Genomic DNA, 23,381 nt, shown 5'->3' with positions numbered 1-23,381 from the left:
GAGGTCAGCATCTCTTCTCTCCCCAGACAAACCAGCCTAATACATGTGTGCAGGTTTAATGCTGGAAGGGAGGGGCCAGCTTTCCCCATACATAATCACTGTTTTATGGCTTTCACTCATTCCTGAGGTGTTAATGCAGATCAAATGGGAAACACTCGAGAAGGGACCCCTGCAATGCTACTGCATTGCCCAGCTCTCCCCTCTCAATCGTTAATTCTTATTGTAAGATCTAAAGGTAATTTTGTTTGCTCTCTTAATGTGTTGCAGTTCTCCCAGTGGCCCTTGCATATCCTTTCTCAAATTCCCATCTTGATCAATTGTTTGCAAATAATTAAGCTTTTAAGAGATAATAGCAAGAGGCTAATGTACACAACAGAGGCGAGGTCTCCCTCACTGTCTATGGGACTGTGGTCAAATTTGCTTTGATATCCTGAAGTGATTAGGTTGATTGGTATATCTGGGAAGTGCCATCCTTCTTTTCTTCACAAGAGCCTACTGATCTTTCTTAAACTGTGTCCTTGAGTTGCAATAACAGCAAAGGTGTTTGGGAGAATGGCCAGGAGTGACCAGAGGCCTTTAGGTTGCAAAGATTTGGAATGAATTTCCCATTTTCTCCCTAAAAATGGCACTTCTCCGAGATTACTCTTTATCTCTTTTGCAAAATGATGTCTGCCTTTGCCCATTGCATGGCCTCACAAGCCCTGTGGGCAAAAGGCAACAGGACTTTGAATGTTTTTTCAGCAGCCATGCCTGTGGCATGCTGCGTTTTTGTCAAGTCATTTTTTTCAAGTCTACAAAAGAATAACTCATACTGTCCACAAAAAGCTTATTTAGTAAAGATGCACAGGATTTAAGATATTTAAACGTATTGGGTTTCAGTTTAAAAGCCTACTTCTTTGTGAATTTTTGGCTGACTAAGGATTAGCTACATGAAGTCATGGCTTTCATGTGATTCTAGCAATTATAGACTTTTTTTCAGGGATTGAAAGTTTGTGGGACACTAAGGCCAAGAACTATGAGAAAAAGAAAAACATTCAGTTGACCTACCATAGACAAGGGTTTAGGAATTTTGTTGATACCTTTTTCTCCTCTTAACAATGGCCAGATTATTGTGACATTTAATTTGTCCAGGCTCATTCATTTCTATTTAAAAAAAAATATATCCCGAACAACGGAAAATTTCTTAATGGAGACAGAGTGCTGAGTCTCCATAGCTTGAGGCTGCCTAGCAATTATGCTGCATGAAATTAGACACAGTTTGTTCCAATTACTTAAAGTCAGATCACATGAGAAGTGACACAGGAAAAACAGGGTAGAACTTTTGAATTTTACGATATTTAAATTATGAAATCAGAAACTACGTGATATGAAGAAACAACCAAAATTTGCACTGAAATTTTGTGAGCCATATGACTGCTCTTTGAGGCTCTAGTAATCCAGGTAATGGTAATGATTCAAAGAGAATTTTCCTGACACCACTTGCGTAAATAAAATGTGAATTACATTTGCTTTGTAAGAATGTATGTAAAACTTGCTCACAAACAGGCATGCAAAAGTACTCTTGAAAACACAGGAAAATAAGTTACTGTGACAATTCTCAATTTTAAAAGTAACTAAAGATAAATGGCATAAATAATAATTTTTATACAGTTCTGGTCATAATACTAAGACACAACTAACATGACAGGGCAAAAGATTTTGCCATCCAACTATACCAAAGAGAGACTGTCGACATATTTATTAATTCTATTAAAAATCATTGTGATTTCTGTAAGACCTTGGAGACTGTCAACAGGTCATATTACAGAAAATGTTATAGATTGGAAGTTGCTTGTGTACTTCGGTGTACAACTTTTTATGGCAAATAGTGCCAATGGTGGGATGCCAACATTTGCATATTTCAAAATTGAGCTTATCTTCTGGCATTGCAATACTGTAAGAACTGCCAGCCTGGGTAATCTTTAACCAAATGGATCTTAGAACTCTGGGTGACAAAATCGAGGATAAGAAAGTTGTCTCTTGTTCAAAGTCCCGTAGTTAATGAGTGGCAGTATCATTTATACAATCTAATAGAGTCACCTATTGTATGTACAATTCTTCAACAAGTGTAGACATAGAACTATTGTATATCAAGCTGTAATTCAGCATTCTATCCATGGAATAAGAAGTTCATGTGGTTTGTATTATGTATCAAATCTTTATATAGTCAGAATTATGTTTTAAACCTTACAGTGATGGATTGCTTTAAACTCAGTAGCCAGTCATGAGACTTTGGCTGCAGTGGCTGGCATTCTGTTGAGTAGCACCAATGTCACTTATGATTTTAGACTTTTATGAGGTTTATATACCTTTATTTGAAGAAAGTGAGTCAACATCACCTTTGTGAATGAAGCCAAGAAAGTAGTGTCATGGATTTTAAATTGAATCATTTATGCTTTATTATGTATTTTGATGTTGCATCTGAGTGGAGAGCGTCTATCATAGCATGTTATAACCATTCCTTTGTTCCACAAGTATTTAGTGATTTTCTGTTATGTTCTAATCTGGGCTTTGAGGATAGAGAGCAAGCAAGGCAAGTAGGTTAGCACTGGTAGATGAGTGGGAAAAGACACACCAACAAGGAAATAAATAATTAAAGCAGGTGCTTGAGAGAGCAACGCTTGCTATTAGGGAAATAAGAAAAAAAAGCGATAAGGCAGGTGCTGGAGCGGTAGGAAGGGTAAAAGCTGAACATTTGAGCTGAGAGCTGAAAGTGACATTGGAATAGGAACAGAAAGGATGATGTGGCTGGGTAGAGGAGTAGGAAGCAGGTGAGAAGAAGGTGTTAAAATCTGAGAGATGGGCAGGGCTGGGCGGTGGCAGACCTTGCAGGCCATGATAACCTCTCTGAATACTATTTCACAAGAGACATGAATGAGGATTATGAAAGGCATCTGACATCCTTTGGTCATGGTGAGACTTAGGCACTAGAAGGGAAGCAGAAAGTATCACTGACTTATGTCTGCCTCTGGCCATCTCTTCCCCTGGCCAGTTTCCTCACCTGTAAGACAGAAGGGTTGATAGATTCCATTTATGTCACTCACAGGGATATAATGGGGATTAATTACCATACTGTCTGTAATATACTTGGAGCTCTTTAGAGAAAGGCACTATATTCCATGAAAGCAAAGCCTTCTTCTAATTGTGTATTTATTGATTAAGTGACAATCATAGACAATGCTTATGGGAAAAATTGCTATCTCTCTGCTGTTCACAAACAAATCCCATGCGTATAGATACAGAGCATATTTAAACTTACATATAACAGCACTGAAGTGGCCATTAACAAGCCTTTTTAGCATCTAATCAGACATTATTAATTAAATTAAAAGCTATGTTAATTAGCATTCAATAGACCAGAATTTAGTTTCAGTGGCACAGATAGTTAAATTAAGTATTGGGGGTGCCCTTTTCTATTCATAATAGAGGGTTGACTCTCAGAAGAATTTTATCTTGGGAGAATAAATTGAGATGCAGTATTTCAAGCAAGCTAATGTCTCTATAGATGGAAACCACATCCTCAGCTCCTCCCCTAAGCTTTAGAAATATGTATTTCAAATTTAGATATATTTGATTAGTGAATAGAAAGCTTTTGTACCAGAACTAATTTCAGTAAAATTCCAAAGATTCTTACAGGAAAGTATGAATTTCACTTTATTATCTAGTCCTGTAATGCTTTTATCTACTCTGACTCTTGAGGAACATAGCCGGGCTTGTTCTTAACATGTAGAATATGCTGGTCTTTGACCTTATATTGGCCTGTGTTCAGAATCTCAGCATGTGTTGACATTCAGATATGGAAACCAGCATTGTTGAATTTTGTTTGTTTGTGCTTTGCTGAAGAGCTAAAATGAAGAGAGAGAGAGAGAGAGAGAGAGAGAGAGAGAGAGTGAGTGTGTGTGTGTGTTCTGTGTGTGTGTGTTTTAATAATGCCCACTTTAGTTTTGATATTCTGGCAATAATGGTGTTTGAGAGGGAGAATGCCACTGTGGGGACCTCAGCTGAGATTGTTGGTCCAAATGGGTCAGCTTTAGAAATTTATGGTTCAATGAATATATTAAGTCAGGGCAGTATACTTTTAGATGGTAACAAATGGCTTGTCCTTATTTTAATCCTATAAAATACAGTGAAGATCATACTAAACTTTCTGTATTTGCAACAAATAAACCTGTTAAAGGATAAACTCAGTATCAAGGTTCTGCAAGTATCCTAAGTAGCTATTTATACACTTCACTAATCTTTGTAATTGGCTTGTCTTTTACTGCCATTAATTAGATGATGTAGTATTCCATTAATAAGAGTGACACACCTCAGCATTTTTACCTTTAATTATAGACTTCATGAGACACTTAGGCTATTGACAAAATGGCCTAAACATTGCCTGATGCACACATATCTTTTTTATTCTCTTTCAGCACCCTTACCCTTCTGAAGAACAGAAAAAGCAGTTGGCACAAGACACGGGACTCACCATCCTTCAAGTGAACAATTGGTAAGTAATTTGGCTTTGTGTTTACACACAATCTGTTTTCCCCTCTGGCAACCTGCAGCTCATGTTTTGCATGAAGAAGACACGCCCAGTTGCCACTGCTTTCCCTGGTGGCTTGTTGATCCAAAAGTGAAAACAAACTGTTGACTGATATGTGAGAACATTTGCTAGTATGGGAAATAAAACATTGTATTGCCTTCTACCTCCTTTATAAGTTGACAATTTATGCGTAGTATTAAGTATGTGTGTGATTCACATTCACTATGGCTCTGCAAATGTCTCTCTCTCTCTATGGCTTTTTTTCCCCCCTTCAGGGTAATGACAGAGTGGTATCATCCTATTTTCTACAGAACAAGAAAATCCACCATCACATATCAGTCAGATTTAAATCCATGGAATAACTAAATTTAGTTAGATTTCGTTAGGGCTATGTATTCAAGGATAGTCTCTCCTTTACTCTTATCTCTGGAATACCGAAAGGAAGAAATTATTTATGTTTCTCTTTGAGGCTATTCCAAACCTGAGGTATCTGAGGGCTGTTTCTAAATAAAGTGTAAATTCCTGATTTGGGGCGAAGCTGAGATTATGTACCAACTACCAGCCAACAATATTCTGACTTAATGTACAGCAGTGTGGCAATGAGGCTTTGAGAAAGTATGATTTATTACCCTTTGTGAATGTGCTGAAAGCCAGGTTTCATATAATCACCCAGGGCTAGTGTCATATTTGAAGGGTATCGAAATCCAATATCCTCTAAAAGTAAGTGTATCTAATTAATTGTCCTAATATTTTTACATTAGTGTTTATGATGGGGAAACCTTATCCTCTTTGAAGTAAAATCCAGAAAAGGCCCAAAGCCTGGGTTGGGGAAGGGGAGAACTAGGAATGTTAGTTTGCAGACAGAAGTATTTCTTTCTGTTCAATAAGTGTCAAAGATTAATATTACAGAATCTCTGATTACATGGCCTAATCCATTTTGGTGAATAAATTTGTTCTTGATGTCTATTGCACCTACATTAACAGACCCTTCTCTGTTAGAGAGCCTGGGAGCCTTTGGGAGAGATTTCAGATATATTAAACCCCATTACAGAAAATGTAATTTCTGTCAATATAATCCCATGTATTCTTCAATTTAGTATTTTAGAGATAACAAGCTACTTACAATATATTTGCCTTTGGAGGATTAATTTACAAAGTGCACTATCTGCAAGACACAGACAGACTCACATAAGCATTGCTTGTAAGGGTTATCAATTTCTATGACCTTACTGCAGCCTTGAGAGATCAATTTTTGCAGCCCTTTTCATCAGGGGATGGTAAATGAAGCAAAGGCGTACTACATCTAAATGTGTTACCAGGAGTTGTGTGGCTGCTGAGGTTTTTGTTTGCCTATTTTTACCTGCTTCTGTGTCTTAATTTTCAAGGCTGTTAACACTACGTATTGGAACTTTCAAATGGTTCTGGACAATATTATAGGAAAGACCATCAATTTTTCATGCACATCTAAATTCATATACCTATATTTTAAAACTTAAAACTGATGTTGAGGCAGTTTTAATACAGTGGAGGCTTCACAAATGTCACATTTCCCTGGGAAGTGTTCCTGTTCGCAAAGGAGTGACAGGACAAGCTCTCTAGTTAAGAAACCCAAAAGTGCTATCACTCAGGGGATCTTTCCTGTGAGCCATCTCTCTTCCTCTGCAGGGTTGCTAGCAAACTCCACTCATAAACACGGTTACCAGAAAACAAATCCCAATACAAGTTGCTTACGATGGGTGGATAATCTTATTATGGGATATTTCCTGTGAATGCAGGAAGAGGAAAGCATTCTTGTGACTTCAAGCAATATATATATACACACAATTTTCTAGATTCTATACACAATCTCTGCCAGAGAGCAACCTTCCTAATCAGTGATCACAATTCGACTTTTGTTTTGTAACTAGAAGAGAGAGAAAGGATGTTTAAAAAGTTTTAATTCATACTCTAAAATAATCTTTAAAGTATATGCAGACTTTACCCTAAACTTCACACTGCTGTTCAATTCTGCACAGATATATAACTTAAAAATAGCTTCTACTAGCCGGGCGCGGTGGCTCAAGCCTGTAATCCCAGCACTTTGGGAGGCTGAGGTGGGTGGATCACGAGGTCAAGAGATCGAGACCATCATGGTCAACATGGTGAAACCCCGTCTCTACTAAAGGTGCAAAAAATTAGCTGGGCATGGTGGCGCGTGCCTGTAATCCCAGCTACTTAGGAGGCTGAGGCAGGAGAATTGCCTGAACCCAGGGGGCGGAGGTTGCGGTGAGCCGAGATCGCGCCATTGCACTCCAGCCTGGGCAAGAGCGAAACTCCGTCTCATAAAAAAAAAAAAAAAAAAAAAAAAAAAGCTTCTACTTAGTTATTTGGGACAGAAACACAATTCTGTGCTTAACTGCCACTTTGTGTAGTGTGTGGGCTCTCTCTACTTGGATATATACATGGAGTTAGAAGTGGCTTTTGCTTACACCTCAGTGCTTTGCATTTGGCAATTGTTTCAACACTTAACAACTTTGCTATAGAAAATGTCCCTCCAGTAACTAAAAGTTGTAAGAGAGATTGTTTTTATTCAGTTTGACAAATAATGACAATACTATGTTTGATTTGAACTATTATTATTTGTTTTTGAGACGGAGTCTCGCTCTGTCGCCAAGCTGGAGTGCAGTGGCACCATCTCAGCTCACTGCAACCTGCGCCTCCTGGGTTCAAGCAATTCTCCTGCCTCAGCCTTCCAAGTAGCCTCCCATAGCTCCATGAGTGGAGTTTGCTAGCAACAGGTGCACGCCACCACACCCAGCTATATATTTTTTTTTGTTTTGTATTTTTAGTAGAGACAGGTTTTACCATGTTGGCCAGCATGGTCTCAATCTCTTAACCTTGTGATCTACCCACTTCAGCCTCCCAAAGTGCTAGGATTACAGACGTGAGCCACCACGCCCGGCCCTTTGATTTGAATTTTTAATGGTTTATTAACTTTTATGGAAACTTCTTCCTGTTTTAGTTTTAGTTTTAGTTTTTGAGACTGAGTCCTGCTCTGTTGCCCATGCTGGAGTGCAGTGGCATGAACATGGCTCAATACAAACTCCAACTCCTGGCTCAAGTGATTTCCTGCCTTAACCTCCCTAGTAGTTGAGAATACAGGCATGCGCCACCATGCCCCGTTAATTTTTGTTTGTTTGTTTGTTTTGTTTTGTAGAGGCGAGGGTTTTGCTATGTTGCCCAGGCTGGTTTCTAACTTGAAAGAAATCCACCCATGTCAACCTCCCAAAATGCTGGGATTACAGGCATGAGCAGCTGCACCCAACTTACAAACATTTTTTTGTAAAATATTTTTAATCTTATCTATACTGAGCATCAGTCCAAGTTATTTCCAACTAAGAATAATAATTTTGAAAATGTCATCATTAGTATTTCTGCATTTCCCTTTCATCTATGTATCCACAACTTTTAAACATCTGTGTCTTCCTTCTTGGATTTCTTAAAACTTGTTAACACACATGTACATTTTTGTATGATCTATGAGTCACTGTTGAAATGCAATTCAATAAAACGCTGAAGGGCAGATTGAGTGTAGATCAGTCATAATTACTGGCAGCAACATAATGTATCAAAATATATAATATGTAAGTGAAAAATACAAACTCACATCCAGTTGTTAGAGTGTCATAGAAACGCTGGCTGATCCAGTTTTAAGTTAGGCTTTGACTGAAAAATAGACAAGAAGTTTGCTACATTTTAATTGTTCTTTCACTTCATCATTGAACTAATTTTACATTTCTTGAATTGATATAGTGATATAAACTATCTGCCTCAAGTGGCTAAGGCTTAAAGTACATGGGATTTAAGGAGAGAAAGGCAAAGAGAGTGCTTAAAAGTAAAACAATAAGACTGATGCGATTAATTAAGAGAATTTGGAAGGAAAGGAAGTCTCGTTATAACTATTATTTTGGTCCAATTGTCAGAATAAAAATGGAAAGAAAGAAACTTAAAATGGTTGGCATCAGTACTTATAGCATTTGGGCCCTAGGAAGGAATGTGAAATTTATTAGATATGACAATGTAGGCTATGTCTATGCCAATAATCTTTTTGAGAATTGAGGCAATTATGCAAAAATATTTGAATAAAATATTTTTACATAAATTATTTGATGTAACTGCATGTTTTTTAAATATCAACTTCCATAACTAGTTGCCTAAATATTTCAGTCTAGTATGTTGTGATAGACATAGATTTAAGAGTGTAATCATTTTTGAAACCTAATACGCACCATAGATTTATATATTCTTCCTTCTTTGGTCCCTTGCTCCCAATTATAATTTTATCCAAAAATGATAAAATAATACCATTAGGGGCTTTTGTTTTTTTGTTTTTTTATTGTTTTGGTGGTTGTAACAAATGCTTGTGTTACATCAGCAGTGCAAACATTATCAATATGCTGAATGTTTTAGTAATTTAAGTAGAAACATCTTAAATTTTGAGATTACATGGTTATTTATACCTTTAAGTATTTAAGTAGAACTTTACAGGAAACATACACACATACACACACACACACACACAGAGTTAATACTTGGTTGTTTTTTCTCCTGAAGAGACCAACTTAAATTTTTTATATTGAAAGTGTGAGTGTAGAATGGTCAGATAAAAATTCCCTTATACATGATCATACCAATGTTGCAGGCCTGGGAATTCCCTGGGATGAAAACTTATCTCTGGTGATTGTGTCATACTTACTGGATGCCTTAGTTGTCTCCTGCCTCAGCAGAGTTTTAGCCTAGAGTGTACTGAATAAATTTTACAGTTTCTCTGTTTACAATTCCTCTTCCAAACACTTTCCCATTAAGGCCTGATATTAAATGATTATCCCTTTATGTTCTGAAAAGGAAATAAGGGTTTTAAGTGCAAAATATATAGTGTATATGAAATATAGTATTTATATGGAGAGAAAAATCATTCTCCTTCAATAGGCTATATAAAATTCCAGGTTGCATCCTAGCAGCCAAGATGACACTGTTCAGAACTATTGTAGTTTACATTTCTTAGCTTTAGTGCTCATACCAGATTTTCCTAGTTACTTCATTTATTGCTTTCAAAACTGCAAATCATTCAGGCATCACTTCCCATTTATTACTAGTGGAAAAAAAGTATGTTATCCTTAGAGATTTATGCCACTGGCAAGTAAAAATGTAAACTTATTTTTAAAAAATAAGATCTCCTTTATTATAATAAACAGATTCTACTGTTAAAGGTCAAGTTTCTTTCTGAGTTATGGTAATAATGTAGCAAATACTTTTATAAGTAATCAAAGATTCTATAAATATAGGTACCTGTTTAGTTGTAAATGTTAAAACATTCACAAATTATCCTTTCAACTTCTGTGATCTAAAAATCAATGGGGGTCATAGGGCTTCATAGAATTGTTCTGTTTTTTCTTCCAACATAATTTAATAATACATTTTACAGATGTTGTTTAAATATTAGACACAGATTGTTTTGTCAATAAAGCTAAACAGAGGCATGACACAAAAGCAAGGAAAACAGATGTAAAAAAAGAAAAAAACAGTGCACGATGCAAGAAGCTCTGGGTCACTTGTTTGCTATTCAACTACAAAATGAAAGTGCGGGCTGTATGGTGATTTTCCTTGCCTAGGAATCACCTAGGGATGGAACAGCTTCACACACAAAAAGTAATTGTATTAAGCAGGTGGTTTAACTTTTTCCCTTGAGAATTGAAGTATAACCTACATTGAAAGTAGACTTCCCAATTGATCAATGGAGTAACAGGTGCAGTATTATAAAAAGAAGGAGAAATATAAATGGAAGAACTCCCCAGAATATTTCAGAATGGGTTGTTGTTCTTCAAGCCTTGGTTAATTGGTATGCTTTTCACCTTGAGTGTCAATTCTAATAATATTACCTTTACAGACACTTACTCTGGGCTTAGATTATAGCAATCAGTAATACTCACTACATAAAATACTGTCTAGTTGCTCATAAGAAAATATTGAAATCAGTCAAAAATTGTTTAGCTTGCATGTTGCCTGAGACAGAGCTGGCGGGGTGCCAGACAGGCAGGGTATTATTAAGAAAGCTAAGCAAATAGCTCGCAGGGAAAAGAGCTGTGAATTTAGAAACCTTCAGGTATTGTCATGTCAGAGAGTCTTAGGAGTTCAACAGAGACACTGATTTTTTTTTCTGCCGATTTAAAAAATTTCCAACAGTCTTCTTTGAAAATGACTCTGCAGTCTGTTAAATATACTTTGTTTTAAGTTTTACACCATAAGTTTACTCAGAGCTTTTCCCCACTGTGTAAAATCACATCGTTAATACTGTTACACATAGAAGCTCCTTATGAAAGGGTACACGTTGGCCCACTGTGTGGGCTGGAAAAACCCTGTCCCTTCTACCATGGGGCCTTAAGTCTAGGTGAGAAAAGAAACAAAGGTCTGGGATGTAGGAAGGGTGGATTTGAAAGTCCAAATACAGTTTTGTGTAATCACTGTTTTTCCTCCAGCCAGCATTCAAAGGCAGTTTGCAGAGCTCCTCAGGAGGACAAGACACTAGCTGGAAGCTGCCAGCCAGCTGGTACAACCTGAGGAAGTATGTCAGAGCCCCGTAGGATTGGGGTTCAGGTGAGGCTCAGAGCTGAGTGGAGAGACTGATTTACCCAGCAGGGACATAATGTTTCTGAATATCTATGATTCCTTTCAAGGCAATGAAGCCAGTGGCTTGGTGGTTGACTTTCAACATGGTATGTAGGTCAGCTCAACTTGTTGCAAATCCTAATTAAACCAGACTTGTTGTTTTCAGTGTGTCTGAAAGTATGGTCAGAGAAATGCAAACAAGAGGCTGTGTGTTAGGCAACCCGATGGAGCAGGACTTGACTCCCATTTTCCAGGAGAGGGCATAGGGATGAGGGGCTGAGAGGCATCATGGTCATTGGGGAGGAGCTTGGTTACACCCCATCCACAGGTGGGTAAGGAACAAATCCTTCTGTAAGCCTCATGACAACGTAACATTTACACAGGGTGAGAATGCGAAGGGGAAATGCAGGGAAAGGTCACTGCAATCAAAACATTTCATCCCTCATCCCCACTCCTTAGATGTGGGTGACAGTGTCCTCTGGTTTGAAATGGACAGGTAAGACTAATTAGTGAGGACTCAAAGGACTCTTCTAGCTCTAAATAGTCTAGACTGTGTAATAATGTGAATCTAAAAGAAATCAAGTGAGTGTTCTGAAACTCTCGTTCCAGCTTTATCCTAGGAGTGGGGAAGAAAAAAAAAAAAACACTTTGATAAAGAGACAAACGGAGAAATTAATTAAGAAGTTGTAACTTTTTCTCATCTTAAATAAGCAAATCAAACACTGTAAAATAAAAACTAGATGAAATTAAACATTATCACAGGACACAAAAAAGATGTGTGCTGTCATTTTAGGATTCATAATAAAGATAAATCAGTTGTTTTTAGCAGTGTGCTATGAGTCTACGAAGGGCATGACAGATAATAGGCTCAAAATTTCTGAAGTTATTGTACAGCAAAATTTGTTTTTTTCCTCAGGCATTCAATCTTTTTCTCCAGTAATTCTGTACATGACAAACTTTTTAGTGGGTGCATTAATAATCTATAAGTAATAGGTTGTCAGGTGTCAGTTAGATAAGATTAAAAGACAGTTTAAGCATTATCTGTTTGCTGCTTTGCATGAGTTTTCTTTGCATGAGTTTTATGGGTCAGGAGAAATACCCTTTTGAATTGTGGTTCGTTCTCTCTCTCTCTCTCTCTCTCTCTCTCTCTCTCTCTCTCTCTCTCTCTCTGTCTGTTTCTTCCCCCCACCCCATCCTTCTTCCTCTCCCTCTTCTTTCACTGGGCTCCACTCCAAGTATATACAAGTATACGTGGAAGAACCCTATTACATTACATAAATCCTGCATGTAAGAGCAGATTTGAAACTCACATTATGTGAATCAAGGGGACAAATGTCTCAGCTGTCCTCTGTAAATGTATTTTAGCTTTTAAAATGTTACTTTTTGTCTTCTCAAAAGAAGCTCTGTAAGGGGAAACAGACTCCGCTGTGAGGGACATTGAAGCCTTAGACATGAGTAGTTTCCTAGCAAGTCAGGTTTAGGTCTATTCTTGTCAAATCTGTCTTAAGTGTGTTTACATACAGTTTGCCTTTCTGGTATTTTCTGCTTGCACAGACCTGATCTCCACCTATTTTGTGTCAACAGTTGCTGAGGCTGGTGCTGGGTGATTAACCGTTAAGCAGGGAAGCGCAGAACCCAGAGAGACCCTCTCTCCCGTCTCACTCACATCATCATCTTGCTTCAGGCTGTGCCTACAGAAAGCAAACAGCATTTTTGAGTGGTTAAAACATCAGCCTGAGATATTTAAAAAATGGGGCAAATGTTGCCTTCTGGTTGAGTAAAACAGTTTTCTTGAAAAATGGAGTGGAGCCAGAGGCTCGGGGGAAGGAAGTGTTTCCGAGGGCAAACGTTGGTCTCAGATCCGGTCTGCATTGCTCCGGTTTTTGAATGTGGAGGAGCTTTGTGTAGACGCTGAGAGTTTTGTTCTGCTTCGTTTTTGATTTTCAAGGGGAAAGAGGACATTTAGAAAGAAAACCCTCCAACAACATGGATGCTTGTAACTTTGGCAAATATAGGCTGTCCCTTTCAATGCCCTTATAATTATTAATATTTTCCTGTCTATATTATTCCCATTCTTGCAATGCCCTTAGCCTGGTCCCTTAATATGGAAAATAATTAACTCTATCGTGCTTTTGACACCCGAACAATAACAAATAAGCAAAAAATATTAATCTGTTCCAACATCCTTGAGAGGTCTCTTTTCCTTTTTACCCTATTAACTAACTGATGCCTCACAAGATTAGATCCTATGGTTGAAGAAGGGAAAAAGTATCTCCTTTTTCAAACATATTAACTCTTCCAGGTCCATGGGAGGCAAGTGGAGCTAAATGTAATTTAGCTCATAAATAAATTTCCTGTCCTTGCTGAGATCTGGCTTAATATTGATAAAGTCACTTTTTTTTTTTTTCAAAAGCAGTATATTGCCTACGGATAGAAGTTAATGCACCATATAATTATACACATGCACATGCGCATTTAAGCTTTCGGTATTTTTATTCTAGGATGCTAACTAAATCAAATGCACACCAGTAGTCTTGAGGTTTGTTGTCTGGTTGAAGGGTTTTGTTGGCCTGTATCACCAGGTTATCTGTCGTGGTTGACTTTATTTGATCCCTAGTTTGGGTCACCATTCATATGTACTTGGAAAGGGCCAGGGAGGGGGCAGGGGGATATTGAAAAAGCTTATGGAAGGTATTGAACATGTACAAAAAGATGTAGGACCCCAGCCCCCTGGCTTGTCACCTGAATACTGTTTACAGAAAGGAAAGTACAGTAGGTTATGGCAGAGATTTCTATTTTCATGACTTGGGGCAGGGGCGCTGTGAGGGAGTGGGTGGGGGAGGAAGGATGTCACAATCATTTTGACTGAATATAACATTTAAAAAGTATATTGAGAATTAAATTTTGTTTTTAGTCATGCTATTTCTTTTGAAATTGTAAATAACAAAGGAATATGAGATTTTCGGCTTATCAAAAGGAAGTATGGATTACAATTTTAGTAAGCCTGTGCTACAGAACCATAGAGCAAAAATTCTTGGAGGGAATTTAGGTATCATATGATATATGAGGCTCAGAGCTAATTAAAGCCAGGGCTACGATGGACTCCTAGTTCAGTGCTTCTTCCAATCCACTAGAATGTACATATTTTTAATAGCTTTGTTGAGATATAATTCATATTATATGGTTGTACAATTCAACCATTTCTCTCTCTCCGTCTCTCTCTCTCCAACAGCTCCTGACAACCACTAATCTACTTTCTGTCTCTATATTTGCCTATTCTAGACATTTCACCATGTGATCACAGAATATGTGGCATTTTGTGACTGGCTTTTTTCACTAAGCATGATGTTTGCAAGGGTTATCTTTGTTGCAGCATGTATTATCAGTACTTCATTCTCTTTCATGGCTGAGCAATGTTCCATTGTATGGATATAATGCATTTTTAAACCCATTTATCAGTGGATGGGGATTTGATATTCACCTTTTGCCATTATAAGCATTCATATACAAGTTTTGGTACCATTTTGTATCTCTGAGAATGACAGTATTGCAACAGACACCTGTCTTAGGGTAGTATAATTTACAAAGCACTTTTCATTCGATCATCCCAATTTCAGCACCTAAATACTGCTAAGATCTCAGAGCCAGTGAGTGGCAGTTTTCACACTCAGTTCTCATATTCTTCTCACTACTCACTGCTCTCACTTTCCCTGCCCCTGGCTAGTAGTGTTTTACTGTGATAATTATGAGTGATGTTTAAAGAAAAGGATAGTTACACTGAAATCCAACAACTCACCAGTAAAATGCACAAAGTTCCCTCAAAGTGACTTAGATGACCATAAGCATTTCCAAAATTTGACAAGTTCCAAGATGTCATTTTGCTAATGTTATTGTCTTCATTTGAGAGATTTTTCCTTTAAGTGTGTTTCCATTTGTATTTTAAAGGTCTACAGGTTACATATTGACATATATTATTACATAGAGCTTAGGTTTCAAACTTTACTCATTAAAACAGAGGTCACAAGGAACACTCCAAGGAATAGATGCAAGCCTCCATTTAAGTCAAATCATCTTCATTGTGCCATTCTATAGCCTAATTTCATAACCAGATGGAACTAGAAATCAAGCTAAATTTTGAGATATTCTCTCTTGGCATGAGCAGGGACTCCAGGTCTGGAGGTTTTTGGTTGCTGAAGACTTGGAGAGCTGAGGTAACTACAGGCAAGATCCTAGAGAAAGAAAGGAGCTCAAAGGTACTCTAATATGGAGCTAAGATTCTTTAATACCTGATTAGGGCCAGGTGCAGTGGCTTATGCCTGTAATCCCAGCCCTTTGGGAGGCCGTGGAGGGCAGATCACCTGAGGTCAGGAGTTCAAGACCAGCCTGGCCAACATGACGAAACCCTGTCTCTATTAAAAATACAAAAATTAGATGGGTACATTGGTGGGTGCCTATAATCCCAGCTACTAGGGAGGCTGAGGCAGGAGAATCACTTGAACCCAGGAGGCAGAGCTTGCAGTGAGCTGAAATTGCACCACTGTACTCCAGCCTGGGTGAAACAGAGAGAGACTCTGTCAAAAACAAAAACAAAAACAAAAACAAAACAACAACAACAAAAAAACCTGTTGTATACAGGAGGTGGTCACCATTCTAACACAAGTGGGTTTTTAATTATTTTGGGGAAATTTTCTTTGGAAAATAAAGCATATTTGATCATTAAGGTGACCATGCATCCCACTTGCCTGGGACACTCATAGTTTATGCCTGTTGCCCAGCATAATTATTTTTATTTATTTATTTATTTATTTATTTTTTTGAGACGGAGTTTCGCTCTTGTTACCCAGGCTGGAGTGCAATGGCGCGATCTCGGCTCACCGCAACCTCCGCCTCCTGGGTTCAGGCAATTCTCCTGCCTCAGCCTCCTGAGTAGCTGGGATTACAGGCACGCACTACCATGCCCAGCTAATTTTTTGTATTTTTAGTAGAGACGGGGTTTCACCATGTTGACCAGGATGGTCTCGATCTCTTGACCTTGTGATCCACCCGCCTCGGCCTCCCAAAGTGCTGGGATTACAGGCTTGAGCCACCACGCCCGGCCCCAGCATAATTATTAATAGTGCTTCTTCACTCTCAAATATGTCCCAGTTTAGATGACAAATTATCTGCTCATCCAATTTATAATGGTGATTGGCAGAAAACTAAAATTTGCTTTAAATAGATACATTTATTCAGTAATGTGTAAGAGATGTTTAGATTCAATTTTATTGACTTTTTGTGAATATGGAAAAATTGGAATTTAAATGAAAAATGGTTAGCCATTAAACTAAAGAGAGACATTTCTATTCTTTGAAAATATTATTATAGCTATTTTAGCTTTTTTATTAGTAGAGGAAGTTTTACATTATTATCCTAGATCATTTTAAATCTATATTTTTTTTAGCAAACCACTATTTTTTAGCTCCATAAGGTTATATAAACTCAAGTTTGGCAAACTGTCTGTCACATTTAAGTAAATGTTTTATATTTACTTAAATATAAATATAAATCCTGTCTCACTCTGTTGCCCAGGCTGGAGTGCAGTAGCATGATCATGATTCACTGTAGCCTCCACCTCCTGGACTTAGGTAATCCTCCCACTTCAGCTTCCCTAGTAGCTGGGACTGCAGGTGTGCACCACCATGCCCAGCTAATTTTTGTATTTTTTGTAGAGACAGGGTTTCACCATGTTGCCCATGCTGATCTCAAACTCCTGTACTCAAGTGATCCTCCTGCCTCGGCCTCTCAAAGTGCTGGGATTATAGGCATGAGCCACTGCTCCCTGTCATCGTATTTTTTTAGAGTAAAGAAATCATTTCAAAATTTGCTTTCAAGGAAAATTTTCTGTAATAGATACCAAGTGATGAAATATTTGAAATTTACTTCAATGTCTAAAGTCCAAAATAATATATGAGTTTTGTTATTACTTTGCATCATCATTGTCAACTAGTGATTGGTTCACTTCACAAGCTGCTTTAAAGGGAATTTTAGTGGCTGGGTGCAGTGTCTCATGCCCAGCACTTTGGGAGGCCGAGGAGGTTGGATGGCTTGACCTCGGGAGTTCAAGATCAGCCTAGGCAATACGGCAAAACTGTGTCTCTACAAAAAATACAAAAACAAAACAAAATGACAAAAACTAGTCAGGCATGGTGGTATGCAACTGTAGTCCTTGGGAGACTGAGGTGAGAGGATAACTTGAGCCAGGGAGGTGGAGGTTGATAAGCTGTGATAGCACCACTACACTCCAGCCTGGGCAACAGAGTGAGAGTCTGTCTCAAAAAAAAAAAAAAAAAAAAAAAAAAGAAAGAAAAAGAAAAGAAAGGAAGAAAAGGAAAAAGAAAAGAAAATTCTAATTGTATGTGTAATTAAATTTTCTCAACTGTGTTGGACAACTTCAGTTCTTCCTAGAGTAATTTGGCAAATACCCCAACGCTGTTAGAGAAGGAAGATGTCTCATGTGGCTGATTGATGGACTTCTTGTGATTTGAGCAAATTTCAGTATTACGTTTCTCAAGTGGGTGGAGAAGAGAGATCGTGCTCCCTTTCCCCTCCTGTTCATTCGCCTCCTGCTGCTGTTCTCCACCTCCCCCACCCTCAGACTCACAGATGATGTATTGCAGTCTTGGAACTGTTGGATCCTGGAGGAGGTTAAGAAACTGGAAAAAGGTGCCAAAAACATGATTTCATAAGGTTTGACTTGAGAATGAGTCAACTTTCTTGAACGTCTTAAAATCATGTTTCATGAAATTTTATTTCACAAAGAAAGGGAGTGTAGAAGGCTTGGACCCTGAAAACCACCAGTTATGGATCATTAAATCCACAAAGTAAATGTAAATCTAAAATAAAGAATTCCATCAAATCTTGGAGTCAATTTTTTTTTTTTTTTTCAAAGAACAGAGAGTTACTTGAGAGATAACTAGAACTCTTTCTCTGAGGGTTTGTTTATAAAACATGCCTTAAAAGTTATTAAGGGATATTGACTTTTAAAAAAGTAGTAGATAAAACTTTATTTAAATGACTATGATATAGATGAAAGAAATGCTATGGCAAGGAATTTAATGGAATAGAAAAATAACAAAATACTGGGATTTGACAACTACTTTCCAATGACAAATTTTATATTTGAAGATTTTTCATGAGGCTTAAATTCTAAAATTTGAAAATATTTATAGAAATCACCACAAATGAATTATGCATCAATTATCATCTGTGCATGTTTATTTTCTATTGAATAAAGAAAGGTATATGCAGAAATCTTACACTTAAGAATACACAGTGTTAACTTTTATTATTCTGTATGTAGATATTCCTAAGTATAGCTAAATATTAATAAAAGATTATTATAATCAGCACTTCCTTTAATGGAAAGTATAGGTATAGAAAACATTGCCACTAATCGATCTAACTAATTAATGAAGTATTTTCTTAATAGTTGATCACTTTGGCTTCTTAGGTATATGAAGACGTTGTAGAATGATATTTCTCTGTGCCTAGGTAGGAACCTTCTAAAGTAATCCTATGTCCACCACTGTTCTGCTGACAATTCACTTATGCCTAGTTGGTGAGAAACACTACCGGGGTGAAGCAGAATCATTGTTAGGAAGCAACACCATCATGATTTTCTGTGGTTTATTTAGTTGGCTGTGGCATGCTAACATAACCAAATGTGGGCTTCCTTTAATCATCAGGGAGTAAGTAGAGTGGTAAACACTGAGGAAAAGAACTAATTGAGTAAAGGTGAAAATGCCATTTCTGAAAGTGAGCAAGTAATTTTTTTTTTCTTTTACTTTTATCAGTATTACAGAGAACCATACAAGGGAGGAAAAGGGCAAAGGTATGTGGAAAACGTTGCCTGTGGAACTAAGAAACTACCTTGTGTTTTGGCTCCTAACAGATGCCCACTATGATCTCCTCACCCCTCCTGGTTCTCACAGAGGGAAACTAAACTTAGTAATTCAGTTTTGGGGGAAGGGACCAGGGAAAGGAGTAGAGGATAAGGGAAAGGAGTAGAGGATAAAGTAAAGGAGAAAGGTCAGTTTCAAAAAGCTGTCCTGCCAGATCTTGCTTAGAAAACTATTCGGGTATCCAAAGACTGAGAATATAAGGAGATAGATGAAATTAGCTCAATGGGGGGAAAAAAAAAAGACTAATGATAAATAAACATCTCGGGACAAAAAGAACAAAGCAAAACTTCCTGTATTTCTTTTTTAAACATGAGTCACAGTCACTTCCCATTCTCCATGCTCCTCGTCAGATTTCTATAAAAAATTCAAAATAAAATTCAGTTTTTAGGTGATACAGGTCTCAGAGTTTTGGAGATTTTGCTCCCCTGCCAATCTTACTCTTTACGTTTTTAGGACTTGAATCTTAAACAACAAGTAAAAAAGAAATAGATTTCTATTTGGACAAGAAATAAAGCTATAGAGTAAATCCATTATCTTCCTTTCTTTTGTAAAGCTTTTTGTTTTGAGACTGTATTTAGTTTGGTCAGAAAAAGAAATTCTAACTCATGATTCTATGACAAAAAAGGAAATATAAAGATTCTTTTCCTAATTCAGTCTTCTACCACCTGCAGGGAGTCCAGTTCTTAAAAAGTACTTCACAGAAGAATATAGTGTTTTCAATGCAAACTAGATTTTAAGAAACCTTGATATTCAAATGTAAATGAAAAAGCAAACAAGACATTTTCTAACCTTAAAGTATACTAAAAGGTTTACTTTCTCAAGAATTACAATATATGGCAAAATTTGAATTATATTCCATTAAACTAAGGTGTGTAACTATTTTAATTAGTAAGCAAAACTGTCACGTTACTATATATTTCTGACATTCCATATCTGAGTTTTAAAGCCTATATAATATTAGGACGTTAATTGTAAAATTGCAAAAGTTTCCTCTCACATCTTTAAATTAACATACTTTATAAAAGAGATCTTATCAATATGGAAAATTCTAAAACTGTGTGCATTTCATAGATACGTATTTGTATTTTATCTATTTTGTGGCTGTTGGAGAATGTATTTTTTTAATTGTATATTCAAATGGAATTTTGTCATTCTCTTTTATATTTCTCTTCAAAAACGCTATTCTTTCTGTGTTCAATCTCATACATTTATGTGCTCATACATAAATGTAGATATATATTTGAACACACAGACACACATACATAGGCTTAGGATAACTATTTTACTCATGCCTCTTAAAATGACAGGATTTTAAAAAGGGACTATGTTCATTTAAGTTCACATTCATATGCAAGGTACTTTTTTTGGGTCGTTGTTTATCGAATTCTTGATAACTTCGACTCTTCCACAATGAAAAGTAAAGCATTCTGTCACAAAAGAAGGGAGGATGAGATACCAAGGTCAAAGGGCATTTTAGAAACAAACAGCTGGACCAGTTTATTTAAACAGATAGAGGGATGGGCGAGCTGACCTCAGTTTGACTTATAGTGGGAGGAGCAAGAATGTCATTTTATTACTTCGCCCAGAAGGAAAATGTTTTTGTATCTGAATTTACCCTGAAGGCATCTAAATATGACTCTGCTGTATGTAGCATAATTCCAAAAAGAGAGGACATATAAAATAGTATGAAATGATGATAAAATACACTAAAGAGAATCAAGTGTGGAGATGGTCTAAGATCAAAAAGGTCATGTTGTTTTAAAAAAAAAATGAAATATTTTGCTATTTACCTATTTTCAGATAGATGTCCATCATGACCCCAAATAATAACTTGTTCACATAAGTATAGTAATTGCAATTCAGTAGCATTCTAAAAGATTACTACATCCTATATCAACTAAATCTAAAAGATTACTACGTCCTGAACTAATATTTCATTATACTGAAGTTTTAAAAATTAAATGTTTCAAAAGTAAGAAGCCGCAGGTAGACCTGCTAAATGTGGTTAGACAGCTCAGAAAAAGTGATTAGGTTTTCTCAGGTTTTCAGTGTTTTTGTTTATGTTTCGTTTTTTAATGAAAGGTTTCCCACGTTGGCATCGACATAGTCTATGGGTAGCTTATTAAATCTGTGTTCTTAATAACAACAAACAGTTTTTGCCACCAAAAAAAGAAGCAAATAACATCTAGTACCTGTGGGCACTTGGCTAAGAGACTGTGGTATTTTTTCTATGTATTTGCTTTCTACCTGGGGATCAGAGCAGGCCTGGAATAAATGTCGTTGGTGTTGTCCACTGTAATACTTCAGGAAGACACAGGCAAAGATCATCCTACCGAGCAGAGTGACCCAGGTGTTGATGGACTCAAGATCCTAGAAGGACTCACATTCTAGAAGGCACATTTTAAGAAGCACTAATGTTTAACCTAAGGATTAGAGAGGGGGAGAAACCTATAGGCATAATGGCTATGTTTAACTATTTGACAGGCTATCCTATGGAAGTAAAATTAGAATTGTTTAAAGTACTTCAGAGTTGTACTGGTGAAACTATTAGGCTGGTGCAAAAGTAATTGCTGTTTTTGCCATTCAAAGTAATGGCAAGACCACAATTACTTTTGCATCAACATAAATATTTTTGATCAAGTAAGGCAGAATCTTTTAACAGCCTTGTTTATAGATGGAGTGGATTCTCAAGTAAGGTGATAGAGTGCTGTATTAGTTCAGCAGAGGTTACCTATGTACTTTTTGGGGAGAGATATCATACAGGGGATTCATGTCAGTGACCAAACGAGGTGACTATTAAAGCCCTTTCCAAACCTGGTGTAATTTTTTAAAAATGAACTCATGGGTTTACTAGTCATAGACTCAAACCTGAGTTGATTATTATGAATTAGCCTATGGGAGTCTGAATATGTGAGTATGATGGAGACAAGCTTTGGAATATAGATAAATTAAGTCACTGTAACCTCTCTCTTTCTGAATGCCTTATCATTGTCTTTATACACAAACAGTGCAGCCATCAAAATTTTTAACTTATAAAATGTTCACAGTCATGCTTATTCCTTGACTAAAGGGTTGCTGCCTGTGGTAATTGGCTCAAAACCAGCTAATTTTTATATATCTATTTAGTCTGGATATTCTAGATGAGTGGCACAGTAGTGGCAGTGCTCTGGTCACTGCACCAGAAAGGAGGGTGCGTGCTACCACTGACAGCTGTGTGTCATTTAGCAAATTATTAACATCTCTTTGGTAACATGTGACCTCAAAAAAGTGACTTAATTTTTCTGAGCCCAGGCTTCTCATCTGTTAAAAATGGCTCTTCCTATTTTTAGGTAAGTAGCATAAGTCATATCCATAAAAGATTATGTTTTTAAAAAGTCTGGAAAAAGAACGTTAACAGACAGAATTCCTTCCCTCTAAGAGTCTGCAGATTATGAACAGTACCATAGATAAAGAGATGTTTTTGCTCTTTTACCTACATTAGTTACTATGAAAATTACTTTTAGTATATGCAGAATATTAATATTAAATAATTTTCTAATTGGTCATGCAGTGAAGGCAGCTAATGAAAAAGCAGACTTTTTTTCATTTTAATTGGTTATTTCACATGGTGTTTGTGCTACACCTGTGCTTATAATGAGAATGGAGAATTAATCTAACCTTCTGCTCACATGATTCTAATTTTCATGGTTTATACAAGATAATGATAACCTGATTTGCGACACAATTTGTTGTAGATCTGTGTTTTAAATATTTTTATTAGCAGTTCAAGGACTTCATATACAAGAGCTGATATAATATGTATTGCCAACAAGAGTTAGCACCAACAGTATATCTTTTAGTTAGATTCCAGTTTCATTATTTGTTTTAATTACTTCTCAGATAATGAAAGAACATACAAATACAGGATATTGAGAATCTTAAAATGTTATGAAGTATGCATTTTTGTTTTGAAAACCTGTCCCTGTCTGTTTAATGATTTGGTTGTTAGGAACTATTTTCCTTTCTGAAGTGGGCAGACTTACAAACTAGAATTCACACTGGACTGTGGATCCTTTAATTATTAATAGAGCCTTATTAAACTTTTCATTGTATTTTTTTACATCCTGATCAGATTTGATCTGAGTGGAAACTAAAAGCAATTTATTATTTCAGAATCTAATATGTCCTCTTCATTTTCTGGATTTGATATTTAATTCTTAATATTATGCAATATGAATGGATCCTAAGAG

At 36.8% G+C, this 23,381-nt stretch overlaps 1 protein-coding gene across 3 annotated transcripts in view; it reads left to right on the top strand.

Moving 5' to 3' along the window:
• MEIS1 (Meis homeobox 1) overlaps positions 1 to 23,381 on the top strand; it is a 139,153-nt gene that overhangs the window by 109,551 nt on the left and 6,221 nt on the right. For all 3 annotated transcript variants that reach the window (XM_010333527.3, XM_003922680.4, XM_003922679.4), the window contains exon 9: positions 4,455 to 4,531. In XM_010333527.3, the coding sequence (XP_010331829.1) occupies positions 4,455 to 4,531 (77 nt within the window). The remainder of the gene's footprint in view (positions 1 to 4,454; positions 4,532 to 23,381) is intronic.

This window comes from Saimiri boliviensis, chromosome 1 (assembly GCF_048565385.1).
Source record: "Saimiri boliviensis isolate mSaiBol1 chromosome 1, mSaiBol1.pri, whole genome shotgun sequence".
Taxonomy (NCBI): domain Eukaryota; kingdom Metazoa; phylum Chordata; class Mammalia; order Primates; family Cebidae; genus Saimiri; species Saimiri boliviensis.
Note: the sequence above shows the minus strand (reverse complement) of the source record. Positions and strands in the feature narration are given on the sequence as shown.